We start from the raw sequence: 19,249 nt of genomic DNA, 5'->3' as shown, positions 1-19,249 counted from the left end.
TTTCTGGTGTTCCTCACTGGAGTTGACAAGTTAGCAATTCCTGGAAGACAGTAGGCCAGAGTGGAAACATAGCTCAATGTCAGCATATGATTTTGGAAATTAATTCATGGAGACTTTAAGTTTAGGGAAGACATCTTGAAGCAAAGACTGCCAACATATTTCCAATTAAACTTCAAAATCATTGCTGGGTATTAAGAGGCACTCAGTTTAATTCATTGTCATGTGTAGCTCATTGCTAGAAACGGAATCATTTATTTGCTGTCCTGTATCACTTGTTATTATTTCACACATTAAACAGAATATGTATCTATTATATATGCATGGAAAGAGAGAGAGAAGGAAGAAAGGAAAGAAAGGAAAAAAAAGAGAAAGGGAGAGGTAGAGACAGGTGAGTTTCATGTTAAGCAAGGCTTCAAGGTGATGAGCACTGGCAAGTCTGAAATTTAGAGTAGGCCAGAGACCAGAAACTCAGGCAGGATTAATGTTAGAGTTGTTTAGTTTAATTCTGACCCCAGGGCCTTGCACATGCCAGGCAAGGGCTCTACCAATGAGTTTACATCCCCTATCCTAATGTTGTAGTCTTAAGGCAGAACTCCTTTGGGAAGCACCAGCTTCTGCTCTGAAGACCTTCAACTGACTAGATGAGGCCCACCCATGTTAGGGAGGGCGATCTGCTTTCCTTAAAATCAGTTGATTATAAACATGAATCACATCTACAAATATCTTTATGGCAACATCCTAGACTAGTTTTTGATCAAACACATGGGTGCCATAGCCCAGTTAGGTTGGCACAAAATTAACCACCACTATCCATATTTGACAAAATAAACTTATGCTTTTAAAAATTTCCATACTCCATTATGTCCTATACATAGAGTACTCCAGATGTTCTGGGCACCACATAGATTACAAAATCAAGAGAAGACACATTGATCTAAGAGTTAATCACCAAAAATAACTAGAGTAATAACAACCTCTCTAATGAGATATAGAAATACATCTCAGAGACTTAATTTTCTATGGATGATCATTTGTTTTATTAAAAAATTTGATGTAGCATGATATAGTGGCACACACCTGTAATCCTAGCTACTTGAGAGGCTAAGGCAGGAGGATCCCAAGTTCTAGGCCAAACTCAACAACTTGTTGAGACCCTGTTTCAAAATAAGAAATAGGTGCTAGGGATGTAGCTCCATGGTACAGTGCCCCTGGGTTCAATCCCCAGAACTGGGGAAAAAAATTAACATAACACTAAAGTGGGGGATCTAACCAATCACAAAATAATCAAATGCCTCCTTCTGCTGACTCAGCTTTGAAAGGTATAACAACATTCAGAGTTGCCAAGTTATTCTGTACAAAACTCGTAACAAAACTGAAATTCAAAAAGCATTTCTCTATCAGAGCATATACCTTTTTTCATAAAGAAGTTCCATGCTGATGTCAAGGTGACAGAAAAACAGACGAGGTGAGAATGACCTCAAAGACAGCCTCACCTCCCCAAGTATGATTTTAATGAGAAAGTTGCAAAATGCTGGGCTGAGCAGACAGAAGGCCTGACTTACCCCAATTCCTGGGGTTTTATAAAGTACTAGGGATGTTTGGAGACTCTCATAGAAATAAAATAAACATTATCACTGCCCAAGTCATATTTTATGTATAAGATGCAGTTTCTCATGGTTAAGTTTGCATACAGGCCCTTATATTTATTTGGTCTTTTACTCTATAAAACACTAACAGCACTGGCTAGATGGAGGGATCATGGCATATTAATGTGGCGACAGTCTTAGAAGCATTTCCTGTTTAGGGCAGGTCATGACACTTTAGCATGACTTAGTGAAATCTCTGTTGTAGAAAATGAGTGACCCTAAAGAAGTGGGTCTGGGAAGTATAATTAACAGCAGAACTGGGGTTCTGATCTGGGCACACTCTATGGAAGGGTGGGAAATAAACATTTATCCGTCCTAACATATTTATATATCCACATGTATAGTATGTCCTTAGTTCACAATCTCAGTATCCAAATCATCTATTTAAAGGTCCTGAAACCAAAATGTTTGAAAATTTTTATTTGGGTAGCAGAAAATGTCTACAATTGGATCTTTACAAAATAAGGGGAGAAGTAAATTTATACATAAGATTTGCTGCTGAAATGTGGGAAGACATCAACAATGAATTTAGGTTCCAGAGTTCACGCAGACTGCGTCTGAGAAGCAGCTCTGTTATGAGTTAAGTTCATAGAAACTTGGAGATTATACTGAAACTAAAGAAAAATAAATCTATGGGAAGAGCAGACAGACTGAATTATTTCAAATCCTAGTAGTACATAAACATATTTAGAAAGACTGAAAACAATTATCTCAATAATATGACATTGGCTTTCAAGTCCACGATGACACCAGTACTCATGGCGTTTCATCTCATGGCTTGGTATTTAAAATCACATAAAAAGTTACGTAGAACATCAAGTGTGACTGCAAGAAACTGTTGTCCTTGGATATACGTCTCTTTCTTGCTCTGTAAACCCAGCTGATTTGGCCACATGTACAGCCCTGTCACTGACCTGAACACCCAACAGCAGAGGGCAAGACCTACCAGAAAGACCCACAGACAGGGGCAGAAAGATCAGTCCACCTCACTGTAAAGCCTCAAAAGGTTTGCAGTCATTCATACTTGGAATGGGCCAAATGAAGGAGGCACTGCTGTTCGAGAACAGCAGAGAATCAGAGTCTATGGCACGGTACACAAGCATAATGTAGTTAACATTTTAACAAAATAGAAAATATACTGTTTTCTCTATAGGGGGGAAGAAAGCAGACAACTGTCCACTAGTATTAAAAACAACAACAAAAAAAAAAAACAACACTGGTATTCAGTTTCCAATTTGTGAATAGGTAGATGGTGAAGGTCCAGAAGAACTTATGACCTTAATGTACAAGAGTATTTCTATATCAAACTAAACTTAGTATCTGATTAAACATAATGCTAAGTATGTGTGTACACACACACAAAGACACACCCATAGTACCTTTATGAAATTCTCTAAAATGCTCACAGTAAAAATGTATAAAGTCTAGATTAAAACAGCTTGTATAGCTCGAGTGATACCTGCTGTGGGTTAAATAGCTCCAATTTTTAAAATATGAATTTTGAGTTTTGAAAGCAGAACTGTGCTTTGGCATTCAAACCTACAGAAGATCTTACAATCTTGTGCTGGGTGTGGTGTGCACGCCTGAAATCCCAGCAACTAGAAACTTGGTAAGTCCCTGTCTGGGGATGTGGTCCAGTGGTAAAGCACCTCTGGGTTCAATCTCCAGTACCAAAAAAATAAATAAAAATTTAAAAACAGTGACAAATAAGGAATACAAGACAGGGAACATCAAATGTGGGGGAAAAAGATTTCCGATCTCTAACATCACATGGGTAACCAGCAGTTTTCATTCCATGCCTGCCTGAAATCGAGCTTCTTGGAGTTGATTTAGGGGTGAGTTAAAAGGATGTCATTAAATTTAGTTTAAATATGTATTTTAAAACTTACTAAAAACACACATCCTAACACATACCTCATTTTACCACACTGGAGACTGCTTATTTATTAACTTCTACTACCAAGATAATTTATATCTTCATATAGTCTTTGAAAGATAATTTCAGCTACCTCTAATTAAAGACTCCTCCAGAGATGTGTTTTTAGACCGTTATTACATGCACTTACATTTGTGTTTTATTGGTAGCATGCAAACTGCTAAGATTTCCTTCATTATAACTCCACATTTGTGTTATTCAAAAATAATTCAGAAGTCTTGTTTTTCATAGTAATGAATTAAGAGAAGTTACTTGAAATACATTTATACAGATAAAATCAACTTTTGTAGGTATTTGAGTAATATATTAAACATTTTAAAATATTCTAGTCCTGAAAAATGTTTGGAAAACACTGATCTCTAAGAAACTATCTTTTAATTGAATTTGTTAATACAATGTTTAATGTGATTTAGTTTTGCAAAGCAACTTTTATAATATTTCAATTCTGTGTGTGTGTGTGCTGCAGATTGAACCCAGAGCCTCATTCATGCTAATAAGCATGTGATCTACCATTGAGCTACATACCCACCCCCTCAATTCTTCAGTGTAATGGTAAGAGTTCTAAAAAGCAGCGTGCTGTGAATCTACAAACATGGTAACCTGTAAAAAGTTAAGGAGAAACTACACTAAAAAACATTCATAATTACTTTGGGCCCTCCAGTTAGGGAGCTTTAAAAAAAGACTTTTATTTCTGAATTAATCACATATTTGTTATCGTGTTTTAAACCTCAAAACACATTCATCCTCCAGGTAACATATCAATAGTATACTGTTACACATCATCTGTGTTGTGTGTTTTGACAGTTTAGGCTAGGCACATTTTAATGATTTTAGATTTTTATTTTGTGGTTTTATTATAAAACAGCTTGTACACCAAACTCAAACAATCTTTTTTATTTAAAAATCCACCTCAAAATTCAGTTCTGGGTTTTAGTTTTAGTTTAAAATGAAGCAAACATTTAAAAGCATCAAATGTTACTAGTCTACATTTCATCTTGCAATGAGCACATAGTTTGTGGGCTGGGGAAGTAAACCCAGCACATGAATCAGGCACAGTACTAGGGCCAATGGGCCAGAAGGGCACATCTGTGTACTCAGGCAACAGTGAGAGGTCTGAACGGAGTGGGTTGGGTCTCAGTGGCAGGCACCCCATCATCTCTATGTCCCCCAAAAGCTGTTAGTAAGTCTGAAATCAATAGAGACTGTACGCGACTTAGGTAAATAGAAAAACAACCCAAACAACTATATTTGTTTTCTAAAGTATGTGGCAAAGCCAAGAAAGATGAATATAACTGTAGTCTCATTACAGTTGGTGGTCTTGGCACCCATGTCACAGGACCATGTTACAGGTGAGACAGAATTACACCATCCCTCTGGTGGTTTTAGAAATCTGGTTGGAAGGGATCCATGGGTATAAGATTTCACATTACAGCAAGGCTCTGATATTTCATGAACTGGGGCAGTGAAGACAAATCACAGTACAAAATCCTTAATTCTTTCACTGGAAAAACAATAGGTGCTACATATAAGAATCACTTATATAACATCTATTTTTTAAAATGAAGATATAAAACGTTAATTGCATAGGAATTTAAATATAAGGCCAAGAAGAATATTAAGTAAAATAAAATCATAGAAAGGGCACTATGGTGTCAAAAGATAGCATTTCATTCTCAAGAGTAATAAATCTCAATTACTGTCTAATTAAGAATCACAGTATGTTGCTATTACCAACAGTGAATGTCAACTGTTTCCTTAACTCCACACTGGAAACCATTATTAGGATGAAGAAAAACACAACTAAAGCTCATTGTCTAAACCTGATCAGTGTATTAGCACTTCAGTGCTGGTACGTACCTGATTTAATTATATTATCTACCTTCTGCAAGTAATGCTTAATACACGTTAACAAGCATAAGAGCATGTCATTACTGCACGCTGTCAATGATTTTCAGAGTTACTTGAGAGTGTAATTTATATTTAGTCTTTCAAAGGTGCAAGATCCCACCCGGCAGAATCTTCACACAATGAACCAAAAACACTGTAATTAACAAAATAGAGCAAAATCCCACCATTAAAAACTAAATGTACATGAACCAGAGAACTAGGTCCTGACACCAATATATACATTATCCTCAGCATATTGAAAGGCAATGGAGGGCGAGTCCAACTCCACTTGGTAGTTTGAGCTAATGGTTACTACCCTGTAACGTCAGGTAGAAGGCTAATTTGGGATTCTACTTTTCATTTTAATGTTGTTAGACTGTAGTTTCAACAGCGATTTCCAGATCTAAAAGTAGCTTAGTTAACTTAGTATTGTTATTGAGAGTAGTGTGAGGGAAAACCGAGAACTCCCAATGGAATTCCATTAAAGTTCACTGGGAATATACCCAAAGTAATGTTCTAAATGAAAAAGTGCATAAATACAGTAATACTACAAATGTGTTAACTACAGGACCAATGTCTCTCTGGGAGCTAAATGATACTATTTTTCCACATTATTTACATGTTACAAATTGTTCAGACACCACGAAGCACCGTTTATAGTCCTAATTGCTTGATGACATGTGACAGGTCCCTTGACTTCAAACTCTGCTCATTTGAGATCTAGCTAGCATAGAAGCGTCTCATCTTCAAACAGGATTTCTCTCTATATATTGGGTTCTCTTTTGTTCAGAAATGGCGAGGTGGTCTTTTCATTTCACACCCTTGGTTGGTGTTTCCGATTCTGTGGACTGTCTTCCGTCTGTCCAGGCTTCCCGGGTGCTCTTCAGAGCCAGGGTCTTCTGCTGGTCAACCACCACGTAATCCACTCTCTCGTCAGCCACACTGCTGCCTGAGCCGCTGCTCTTTTGCTAAAATGCGAAGAAAAAAAAAAAACAAAAATTCTACATCAAAAAGTAAAGCGGGACTGAGTGAAATTCAGTCTTAAAATAGACATATAGGCACTGCAGATATTCTTAAAATTCTATTGGGTCCCAATGAGTTAACATTAACTACCTCAATTTAACATTGCCATCCCTCCCCTAACTATGTATCATTTTCTCTTTGATTTAAAATTATGGAAGAATTCAGATTAACACTCCCACCAGAGATGTTATTCATAGGAAACAGCAAATACCTGGTTCATCTTTTATTTTATTTATTTTTTAATTATTTTTTATTTTTACAGACTGCATTTTGATCCATTGTACACAAATGGGGTACATCATTTCGTTTCTGTGGTTGTGCACAATGTAGATTCACACCATTCGTGTAGTTGTATGTGTACGTAGGGTAATGATGTCTGCCTCTTTCCTTCATTTTTTCTTTCTAGTTATACATGACAGTAGAATGTATTTTGACATATCCTGATTCATCTTAACATATGCAGTTTGACTGTCCCTTTAGCTTAAGCTTGACTTTTTTTCAAGTCTAGAGAACATGAATCAGTGTTTATGTTCAGAGCTAAGGAAATGTGTGGGTTTTTTGTCTGTTTGTTTTGTTTTTTGTTGATTTTTGCAAAATAATAGTTCAAGAACAGTCAACTACATGGGCTGATGCTCTTTGACTCCCAAATGCAACCTGATAGTAGATAACTTAAATATAATTCTGAATGCATTGGTGGGCTCACTAGAAAGAAAAGAGCTAAATGTAAGAAAAATGGAGGGACAGGTAAAGGCACTGAAAGGGAGCACTGTCTTCAGGATGGATGTCAATCTAGCAGGGCAACCAGGAGGCCGGGGGAAGGAGGTGATGCTGAAGCTGAGGCTATCCTGTTAAGCTGAGGCCCCTGAAGGGAACTGAACTATCATAGTAGGAGCTTCTGGTTCCTTGCAAAAGGAGATACAAATCTTTTCCGGAGGAAATTTAGATCCTCAGGATTCACTAATGAATTTGCAATAAGACAGTGTACAAACATGCAATCCATAAAGAATGTGAATTAGCAGAAAGAACAAATACAAATTTAGACCTCCAAGGGCTTCAGACTATCAAAATTACTATATCAACAGCATAAAACATGTATGCATAAAATGTCAAAAGGAACCAAAGCACAAAACTAAAAGGAATAAAACAAGTAAGAAATCAGAAGCTATTAAAATCAGTAAACTTAATTTTAGAAATGAAGTATAAACTAATTGAAAATAAAAACTCAACAAATAGGAAGAATCAAGAATTAGTGAACTTGGATGTAAAGAAACTATCCAATTTAGGCATGGAGAGATGACAAGAGATGTAAGAGATACAGAAAACAATGAGACATTCTAACATGTCTCATCAGAAATGTCAAAGGAGAGAATAAATAATATTTAGACAGATAATGACTGACAGTTTTCCAGAGTTGAGAAAAAGTGCAAATCCAGAAAAAGAAAAAGCAGCACTTCTACCGAGCAGTAGAAATAAAAAGCAATTCATGTGTAGACACTGTTGAGAAGCTGCAAAATGACAACAGCAAAGAGCTTAAAATCACCCAGATGGAAAGGACAGGGGACCCACACAGGAGCTACCATCCGACTACAGCACACTTTTCAACAGGAGCGACAGAAGCCAGGTGAAGGTGGAAGTATCTTCTATGTGGTGAGAAAGTTACTGTCAGTCAAGAGCTGACAGCTCGATACCACATGGTTTCCAAGATTGGGCAAAATCAAGACATCACATTGAACAAAAAAATGGAAAGAATTTACCACCCACAGAGCTCCTCTAAAGCAACTTCTAAAGGTTGCATTTGAGAGGGAAGGAAAATAATTACAAGGTCAGAGATACAAAAAGGAATGACAGACAAGTTGGTAAGCAGGGAGAAAAATGTAAGTAGATATTGTTACAGCATGTACTCCTCCTAATACTACTAACAAATTGGCGGGTTTAACAGAAGGAAAAAATTAAAATTTTGGACAGAAAGAGCAAATAATTTGAGATAACTTTCTAAAGAGAGTGAAAACATTGTTTAACTTATGAGACAGACATCATTACCCTATGTTCATGTATGATTACATGAATGGTATGAATCTACATGGTGCACAACCATAGAAACGAAATGACGTACCCCATTTGTGTACAATGAATCAAAATGCAGTCTGTAAAAAATAAAAAAAAAAAAGGATCTCTTAAGCAATCCTTTCAGTGGTAAGAACAGAAAATGTATAACTGCCATATCATCAGAAAGAAAAACGTGACTTTATTAGTCTCCATAATTTTTTTTCCTTTTTCTTTCTTTTTTTTTTTTGGTACTGGGGATTGAACCCAAGGGTGCTCTACCACTGAGCCACATCCCCAACCCCTTTTTACTCTTTGAGACAAGGTCTCACTAAGTTTCTGAGCTGGTCTTGAACATGTGATCCTCCTGGCCCAGCCTCCCAGGTCTCTGGGTTATAGGCATGCCTGGCTCAGACTCCATCATTTTGTTGCAGTTTTCAAAAGTGCATTAAATAACAGACTTTGCTAAATTTAAATTAAACATACTAAAGGCTTCCCCAAGGAGACAACTCTCATTTAAAGTGTACGCCAAATGCATTTGTGGAACAAGGTCTCACTCACCTTCCGCGGTGGTGTGGACTTCCCGGAATCTAAATCGAGATCGAGGTATTCCACCTGCTTGTCTCCTTTGGGCTTGATCATCGGACTACTTCCTCCATCGAGGCTATTACTGCCAAAAAGATTCTGAAAGCAAAACCCACCACCAGTGGTCAAACACTCGTGAGACATGCTACCTACCCTTTTTCATTTGAGTTGGGGGGGTCTCAAAGCTCCTGGGCTCAAGAGATCCTCCTGCCTCAGCCTCTTGAGTAGCTAGGACTACACGTGCACACCACCCCAGTTGGCACTTCAAAAGAACATTGCTAGAAAAATATCTGCTTAGAAAATTAGATAAACTTAGGCTTGAAAGAAAGTAATATTTTAAAACGTTTTTCAACTTAGAGCAAGCTAAAAGTAGTTTAAATTTGGTTAAACTAAGACTGGGACATCAAATAACAGCTGGTCATAAAAGTTCATTCTGAACCTTATTAAAATTATATTGTAACTGAATTACATTTTTATAGCATAAGGTCCTTATACTCATTGCTTTCAAATTACATTTAAAAAAACCTTCTACACTTAATTTAAAGACTTGCACACAAAAAATTAGTTTTGAGTTAAGTATGTTATCTCAAGGTTATAGATAATGACTTCAAAGTCTGTTTTATTTTAATCATCTGGATTTTTTTTTAAACCAATTCATTTCCTCTGTCTCTTCTTAGCTTGATCCCTTCCTTCCTAAAAGGAAGTGTATGATAGGACTACTCTCTCAAATAAAGAAAATGGGAAGGCACAAGATAGCAAGAAACAAAACCTAAAAGTTAGAGGCTTGAGAAAAATAAAAATGGAGCAAGTTAGCAGGTACTGCAACCCAGTGCTGAATAGGAGGGTGGCAGGCACTTACGCTTACGTCCCTACGTTCACCCTCTCCTTTCCTTACGGCAGTTTCTAAGTGCACAACACTGTTCCCCCATCTAGAAATGCTGCCTCCCATGCTCATTAGGGACTCGCACCCACACCCGCTACCATGTTGACACCAACGTCCCACTACAGAAGGGAAATAGAAACAAGGTAACAAACGTCAGGATTTTTTCCCACAACCTGAAAACTGCACCAATCTGGTTCTGTTGATCCTTTGATGTTGCTACTTGACCCCTGTCTCCTGCGACCCCCCAGTTCAAGTAGACAAAGTTGTGTTGAAAGGAAAGAATCTTTGCTAGAAAAATACTCAGTTTATTCCCTCGTGTGGGAGCAGGGATGCTGACAGGTGGTAAGATCCTTTTATAAATGAGAAAGAGGTGCTTCTTTCTCTGGGGTGACACACTCCGTGCCTGGGCCCACGTGAGGGGCACCACTTGGCCTAGATTTCAGGCAGCGGGGTGTACCCTGTGAGTGGAGTAAGAAACTGCACAGGTGAATGTAATGGCCTTGTTTGGAGAAAAAGAATATTAAATCAAATTTATGAATAACTACAAACAAAATATTGAAAAACATTGAAATTAACAAGTAGAGCTGAAAAATATAAGAAAATTTTGGTCAAGCTGAATTCCTAACGACAGTACCCCCTATTTTACTAATTCATGAAGAAGCTGAAATCAGTGACTTTCTTCTCTGAATAAGGCCATATTTCACTCTCAGGACAAGTCAGCTGTGAAAGTGAGCTATATTCCATGCTCAAAGGTGACGGATAACAACCCACACCCCGTGTTCCCCAGCCTGGAAACGCCTAGATGTGCTCACAGAGTTATAAAGCCATAAAGGGAATCCATAAAGCCATATGACCTGCTCACTTAAGCCCAGTGAGTTGTCCCCAAAGAGAACTTCTCAGAACTGCTAGTTAAGCTTTGTGCCTAATGACTACTGGAACTGGGAAAGTCTGAGTACTGTTAAAATCTGTGCCCACGAGGAAGTCTATTTGCTCTTGATCCAGTTTCAACAGGGAACAGTCTCCCTCTGTGTTCTAGCCTTTGACCCAGTGCGTTTCCAAGAGTGTTTAGAGAAACTCTGAAGACTCTTGAGGGAGTTATCCTAAGTGTTCTGTGGGTTAAATAACAGAACGGTAGTGCTAGATTTTCCTAAATCTTTAAAAAAATACATAGAATCATTTAGGAGAGACACGTTATTCTGTAACGATGTGTGCCTTTAGTAATAGTGCACCATCACTTAAATTTCAGGTGTTAAATTAAGGGTTCAAATGCAGGACATTGGCCTTCATACAAACTAGAGGACAGCATCACCAATTTAGTGTTTCATTATATATTGCCTATGACATGATTTCCTACGAAATAAGCTGGAAAACGTCAATTTATAGCATTTGGTCTTCACTGTATGTGTGAACCAGATGTGTCTGATCCTGTCTCAACTTAGAACTTCAAGATTATTTTATTACTGACTTCGTCAGCACACATTAGATCCCGTGGACTTCCATGGTGTTTGGTCTGTAGATTAAGTTCCTAATACTGCTACGATGATCCCATAATTCTCTAAGGGAGAGCTACAAGGACTACGAGGAGGCCTTACAGCTGGTGGCACGAGGAGATGGAAATGGTCCAGTTGACTTTTCTACTGCACATAGCAGACAGATATTTCCACCTGGATCATTTTTGCTCATTTCTTTGTTTTTTTTTTTCTTTCCATTTTTGCTCATTTCTAACACTTAAGCCCAAAATTCTTCAGAAATCCACCAGTGATTTAGACATCTCTCCTGACAAATAAATGCAGCTTTCGGGTTTAATGTCATAGGTACAAAAATACATATTTTTACTTCCTTTGACTTCTGACTGTAATGGTCTTTTTCTGGTCTTTTACCTTCACTTAAGACAAATCATACTTTCCAAGTTTCCTATTACATGGTCTTTGTAAGATTTTTATGGCTACTTACTATTTGGGGCAAAAGAGTAGTCTCTCCTCTACCTCAGAAAATACTCTAATTATTTTGCAACTAGGAAAAAAAAATTGGTTCAACTACCTAAAGATGAAAGTTGGCCACAACATTTACTTTGATGTAGTATTTAGGATTTATTTATTCTCTTACTTGAGTCTATTCACTATTGTAAGAAAACAAATTAAATTAATAAAAAATGATAGAATGACATAGAAGAACTACTCATCAAATCAAAAAACACTGAATACAAAATCAAGTCAGTAAAAGTTTCTCTGCCTTAAGTAATCTGTAAATCATTATTGGTCTAATTAGTTACAGTCTAATTCAATGTTGACCTAAATATTATAAATTATTTTTGAACACCTAACAAATTTGGTAATTTTTAAAGCTAACCAGTATAGCAGTGATATGAAAAGCTTATACATACATGATCCCTGACATACATGTGTGAGGGACCTATTTTGCTTAAAGTCTATGCAGAATGAAAAACAAATTCATTGATTGAGCTGGGCTTACAAAAAAGAAAGAAAATAAGACCTCCAAAAGGTGACTCAAAATTTTGATAGTCAATATTTGCTTATCCTGGTTGGATCCCAATGGCTCTTTCTCCCACGATGGATCTTTGACTTGAATCCAATGGTCTCTTTGAAAAAAGGTTGTTTCCTAGACCCTTCTGTGTCTGAAAGTGGCCAGACAGGCTAAGTTCTGGTTCCTTATTGGTCTATGGCAGTTTCCAGGAACCTTCTTTATGAGGCTGTTGGGTTGAGCCCTTTGCTCTGCTCCCTCTGCCCAATCCGCAGCTTGCATGTCAATCAGTTGGCTGGAACATTACCTTGCTCCATGAGCCTATGAGCTATGTGCAGAGGGCGGCACCTTGCACAGCTGGAGGAGGCCCGAATCCCAGAAGACTCTAGAGCACAGCTCTCAACTGACTCTGGGGTTTTAAGAAATAAACTTCTTTCTCAAGTCACTGTTATTTATTTTCTATTTCTCAGAGTAAACCTGAAAAACGGGTTAGTAGGTACTAAACGGGTTTAGTGGATACTCTTATTGACTAAAATATAAATAACAGAATAAGCATTAAATCTAAATTAAGAAAAAGCAAAAGCAAAATATTTTTAAAAATTAGAACTGTTTTTTTATTCTAAAACATCTGAAGTACTTTTTAGATTTCTGGGAAATAAAAATTTGCTGCCATTACAAAGTTCTCCTGCCTTGTGGCAATATAGCCAACCTGAAACAAATTATGTTCGTAACAGGTCTTCTTTAAGCTTTAATCGTAAGGGTATGTTCTTAAAGATTATCAAAGACCTCCCATATGAGACCTTCTCACCACGACAGTGCCATGAGATGGGCCTGAAGAACAACATCATCAAATGCTTCCAGTGTATCTTCTTGAAGAGTATCAAAAACCAAATACATCTTAAATGGAGTATTTTTAGAAAACTGCTATAGATGGATCAGGAATGTCCCCCAAAAGCCCACATGTTAAAGGCTCAGTCCTCATTGTGGTGCAACTAGAACGTGGTGGCACTTTTAAGAGGCAGGGCTTAGCAGGTCTTGAGGTCACTGTGGCATGCCTTTGAAGGGGCGGTTGAGATCCTGGTCTCCCTTCTTGTTTTCTTGTTTCCTGGCCATGAGGTGAGAGTTTTGCTCTGCCATGTACTCTTGTCAAGATGTACTACAACAGGCCCAGAGAAACAGGGCCAATTAATCCTGGACTGCAACCTCCAAAACTGTGACCCCAAATGAAGTTTTCCTCTTTGTAAGTTCCTAGTTTAAAACATTTGTTATAGTAACAGAAAGTTGATTTAACAGAAAGCTGATTTAACAGAACATTATTGTTTTTCAGTGGTTTATAGTTATGATGACATTATGATTTTTTTTCACAAAAACAATTAAAAAGTTGTCTTTGGTTGTTTTCCCTTAAGCAAAGGAAGAAAGACATGAGGTTCAAGTCTATAGACTGAGGAAGAATGATAGCTTGAATGATTGCAAAGGACGGCTCAGGAAGGGAGAAGTTAAGGCAAAGACTTTACGTACTGGGTCTTCGCTGGACAGGTTTGGGTTCATGGGCACGTAATTCTCCTCGCTGTCGTGCGAGTCACTGCTTGATGTTGTGCTATGCACTGAGTCCGGCCGTGGGGACATGGGAAACCTAGAGGAGCTGATCACAGAAATCATCATCATATACATAAACCTTGATGAAATTGCTCCCCAAAATAAAAATGATGGTGAGTATTTCTTCTGAAATATTCATTTATGTTGATTATACACATTAATTACAACAGAATTTATTATACACATTAAAACAACTAACACAGATGTATTATAAAAGGAGATTTGGACATCAAATTATGTTGTGCAATACAAACAAAAGATAAGGTATTACCAGTGATGTGTAGAGAAGAAGACTTTCAAATAAACATAAAAAGGTTTAAGAATTCCTATTTTTTAATAAACTTCCTCTGTGTATACATATAACAATAAACGCATGTTCATAAGTTTGTAAAATCATTCTCATTTCCCCACGTATATATTTAAATACATCTCAAGTAAGTAATCCTCCTAAGAAACTACTGTATCTTCCAGATCACTAGTTCTCAGAAATTTTTGGTCCTATGAACCCTTCATACTCTTAAAAATATTAAGAACCCCAAGATGCTTAATATGAATTATTCTATTGATATTTACCTTATTAGAAATGAAAATTGAAATATTTTTAAAATACAAGAGTACAGAAATACACATTCATTGTCGTGATGATATTCTCACATATCATGAAAACTCACATGATCTGGAAAGTTCCACAGAGAGAATAGAAAAGGCAAATGACATCTTAGTATTTTTTTTTTTTTTTTTTTTGTGGTGCTGGGGATTGAACTTAGGGCCTTGTGCATGCAAGGCAAGCACTCTACCAACTGAGCTATATCCCCAGCCCAGACATCTTGGCATCTTAATGAAGTAGTTTTTACTATACAGAATCCCCAAAAGGAGGGCGCCCCAGACCATCCTTTGACAATCATTGTTCTAGGTAAATTTCTTAATAATGAAAATTCTAGATGGTCATGTTATACCGTGCAGTTTTTAATATATTTTTTAGTTACAGATGGACACAGTACCTTCATTCATTCATTCATTTATTTATTTATTTATTTATTTATTTATGTGGGTCTGAGGATTGAACCCAGGACCTCACACATGTAGGCTAGTGCTCTACCATTGAGCTACAAGCCCAACCCCTGCACTATGTGTTTTAAATAAAGTACTTACTCTCGAGCAAAACTCCTGGTGATGGGAGATCTAACTGGAGCTTGTAATTCTTCCCATTCTGGCAAAGGTTTTATTTCTAAAGGTGCAGGTTTAGCTGAAAAGAAAGGGAGAAGAGACGATTTTGGTGTATAGAACTTTGGAAAGCAAACAGGATCCTCTCTCTGTATCTGTTTTTGTTTGATAGAATATACCCGAGACCAGCTAGTTTCACATATGAAACAAAGTTCATGTTACACAGCTAAAAGCTTAGAAAAAAATGTTTCATGATTGCTTAAGCTCTATCATGCAGGCCGTTTCTTAATTTAATATTTTGTGAGTGTAAACTAAATGTCAACAAAAAAAAGTAATGTGACCCAATTCCTTTATAGTTGTCTGATTTATACTTTTCATTATATCATTAACTTATTATTTTACTAATTTCATTTTCAATATGGAAATTAAATCACCTACATAAAAATGTTACTATTCTTCCATATTGAAGCATCAGTTATCCAACTACATAGGTAAGATGATGCATAGGAAGGATTAAAACCAAAACTTTGGTAAAATCCAAAACAAAATTATGCTAAAACCAAAAGGATTAATTATCAAATCTTTTAAAACAATTCACACACAGTCTGGAAACAAAACAAGAAAGTAAATAATATCTTTGGACTCAAATTTTGCTCTAAGAAAAGGTCATAATTATTTTAAACAATCACCCTTAATTTTTAGCTTAATTTAATGAATGAATCTTTTACCAAATTAAGTAAAACTAAGTAATGCTTATTTTTAGTTTTATTTAGAAGAGGACTTTACTTATTTACCTCATTATTGCAGTAGATAGTTATTAGAATGAATATGTACCAGAGTTCTCGGCCCTTTCCTTAAAGTCAAGACTGAGATGTTTTTCAGAAAGATACAGAGTGAGCAGAAAAACTATTTTTAAATATTATATTGTAGAAGACTGCTCAGACACATTGGGTAAATATCTTAGTTATGTTTCATCTTGCCACTCTAATGAAAAACATTCACTTTGCCATGTTTCCTTGGTCTTCAATGATGTATATACAATTTGAATCAACTATGTAACAGTTACCATCAAACTGCAAAACAGGCAGTCATTTCAAGACTACAGCTATTCTCTGGGGCTCACAGGTATTTTTGTCAACCTAAATATAATGCAGATTGATTTATTAAATTTGAGTTAAAACAATTCTGCTTGTCTAAAGTAGACATGTACAGAATGTTATGCTGACTGAAGATATTTCATAATTCTTAGTGTTTCATTTTTTTTGACACCCAAAGGCTAATAGTAATTTAACTGTCAGTTGCTAAGTAAAGGCATAATTAATACATGGAAATGATTTTTTATTCTGTCTCAGAACAGAATACGTATATATGTATATACATATAAAGATAAGAGATCACTGGAACTCACAAGCAGTTCATAAGCTTAACGAAAACAATGTTTCACTGCCTAAAACATAAAAAGAATAATGCCACAAGACAAGACTGAATATCACATATTATCTGATATTGAACATGCTGCTGTTAATGGCATACCAAGTAGAACCAGTGCATTATGGGAAGCATTCACTTTAGAAATAACGTGCTTTGGGAAGCTTATTTACAACAGCAGTAGTATTTAAGGCTCCTCTTTTTTTACTTTTTAAGAAAAAAACATGAAATAATAAAATTCCCAGCGCCCCAGAGAGCATGCGGTGCTAAAGTACATACCCTTTCTTCTTGTAGCAAAGTCACCTATGGTTTGTGAATCAGTTCGCTCTAAACCATGGGGTTTGGGTCTTAAAATTTTAGGACTTTGACCTAATTGGTAGAAAGAAGACTCTCTTAATATAATGTTATTTTTAAATTGGAAAAAAGGATTTGTTAAAAAAAAAAAAAAAAAAAAAAAAGCAGCAGAACCCTGTGCAGAAATGTTATATCTCAAAGGCATAAACAAAAGTTTGTTCGCGGGAAAATATTCCAACCTTGCTACACACCATTCACGATCAGCACAAGGGAAAGGAGGAAGCCACATGCAACAAGGTAAGGGGTCAAGGGTTATAAAGGGTGGCAGGGTTTAAGGGGGAAACCATCTGGGCTGGTTATCACTATTTAAAGGAAGAGAGGGAAAAACGTGTGCCCTGTTAGTTTTTCTTCTTACATGTCTTAGAAAACTGGATCCAATAAAAAATGGTAAAAGTTTGGTGTTCCATGAGAAAGCATGAAGCCTGCTTCCCTACAATACTACTTTTCTCATTTGGTACCGATGGCTTTCAAACTGAAATCTGACTATTCCCACTCCTCCTGACCAAGGCCCTCGTACAGAAGCAGGTGGCCACTATAATATTTGCTAACCTAAGACTAAAACCAAGACCAAGGTTGACTGTGTCCCCTGACTACACAGTAACTGCCCAGTGACTTCATCTTCCAAGAATGAGATATTTGGATTCTGGCACTAGTGACAGTCCAGCTTCAGCATAAGGTACTTGAAAGCAGAAATGCGGCTGCCTCTATTTTCCTGTCATTTTCTCTGTCACCTATAAATACTGCCAAAAAGGTCTGTGAAAAGTACCCAGTTCACAGCTGTTGGTTTCACACCTTTCCCCATTAGAAGCCTGGATGCCAGAGTCGCAAAATCACGGGAATCAGTAATTTAAGTTACCCTATTCTCAGTGGTACCACATTTCCTTTATTCTTGAAATTCACAAAGTTGAGGTGGCATTTACTGGATGGCAAGTTAGAATTTGCTGGCCCAAGGCTGATATCTAGCACCTTATTGGAATCAAAAAGTTTCTTAAGATATGATTCAGGTTATGGCTGGGGACACTTTCCTGGCATGCATAAGGTCCTGGGTTCAATTCCCGGTACCTTGAAAAAAAAAAAAAAAAAGAAAAAGAAAAAAAAAGCTTTAAAGATATGATTCAGGTTAAAAAATGACAATTCTTTAACCAACTTTCTAAGTTAGATAATTAATACATTGAGTTTATTCAGAAATGAGAAAGGTGTGTAGTTTAAAATGTGAGTAATCAAATTTGGGGCAAGAAATATTCCCTAACCCCTTACATTATCCAGGCCTACAAAATGACAGGACATCTTTCTAAAACAAAGGTAGATGTCTGCTCTTTAAAACCCCAACAGTGTACTACCCTTCCAAAAGCAAGAGGCAGAGGGTAAGTTAAGGAAAAAGGTTATTTTTGAGCCAAAAGGTCTTTAGATCCAATCCAGCTTCTTCATTTTATGGATGAGATGTCTCTGGAAAACCAGACGTTAAGCAACCCGCTCAGGACATATTACCCGCAGGCTCCCGCCAGCCTGCACCTCCTGGGGAGGTATTCCCATATGTGACCACAAGGGCCTCCACCTCTGTCCCTTTTAAAGATAGAGAACCCAGGGAAACAGTGTGGAGTTTACCTGTGGACTCTGCAGTTTAGCCCAAGGTCTCCTAGCACTACAGAGTCACAAGCTAGGCAACTCAAGTAGGGAAAAGCAGAACAGAAATGTGCTGATCGCACACTCCTGTGTGAGCTGACGTAACTCTGGATACGTGCTGTGGCTCGCGGTGCTACACGGCCCAAATGCCTCAGTTGACATGGATGATGTGATATTTGATAATTACCAAGTGCCTTCAGAATTACTTTCACTTTGCTGCTGTCTACCCCAGGGCTGTCCTCACTCCTCCTCTTCTGAAAGGCCCATTTTCACTAGTTTTGAAAGGCTGAGGCCTCTTCCTGATTTTCTTCACTGTGGTTCTCTCCCAATGGTCACTGTGCCATTTCTCAACTGAGTACCCTTGGTGTCCTATCTGGGCATGTGGTTAAATAATCAAGGTTGAATGACTGCCGGGTCCACCTAGCTGTGGTTTCTTGCATTTTCTTTAGTCCACACATTAGCTGCCTGTCAGGTCACTACCAACTGTCCTTTCATCTCCAAATCATGCCACTTTTCACCTCTAACAGCACTAGAAAGGGCACTGTTTATTGATCTTTGGATCCTTAGATGTAAAAATCTCAGGGCTGTATTTTAAGAGTT

At 37.2% G+C, this 19,249-nt stretch overlaps 1 protein-coding gene across 5 annotated transcripts in view; it reads right to left on the bottom strand.

The window, feature by feature from the left end:
- Positions 1–2,051: 2,051 nt before the first annotated feature.
- Gab1 (GRB2 associated binding protein 1) overlaps positions 2,052–19,249 on the bottom strand; it is a 117,816-nt gene continuing 100,618 nt past the window's right edge. For 3 of the 5 annotated variants that reach the window (XM_047566213.1, XM_047566215.1, XM_047566218.1), the window contains 5 exons: positions 16,952–17,041; positions 15,233–15,326; positions 14,003–14,126; positions 9,097–9,219; positions 2,052–6,437 (listed from right to left, as the gene is read on the bottom strand). In XM_047566213.1, coding sequence (XP_047422169.1) covers positions 6,279–6,437; positions 9,097–9,219; positions 14,003–14,126; positions 15,233–15,326; positions 16,952–17,041 — 590 coding nt within the window. In that variant the 3' untranslated portion in view covers positions 2,052–6,278. The remainder of the gene's footprint in view (positions 6,438–9,096; positions 9,220–14,002; positions 14,127–15,232; positions 15,327–16,951; positions 17,042–19,249) is intronic. The other 2 variants (XM_047566216.1, XM_047566217.1) reach the window with 1 other exon arrangement.

This window comes from Sciurus carolinensis, chromosome 10 (assembly GCF_902686445.1).
Source record: "Sciurus carolinensis chromosome 10, mSciCar1.2, whole genome shotgun sequence".
Classification (NCBI taxonomy): Eukaryota; Metazoa; Chordata; class Mammalia; order Rodentia; family Sciuridae; genus Sciurus; species Sciurus carolinensis.
This window is presented reverse-complemented; position numbering and strand designations above follow the sequence as displayed.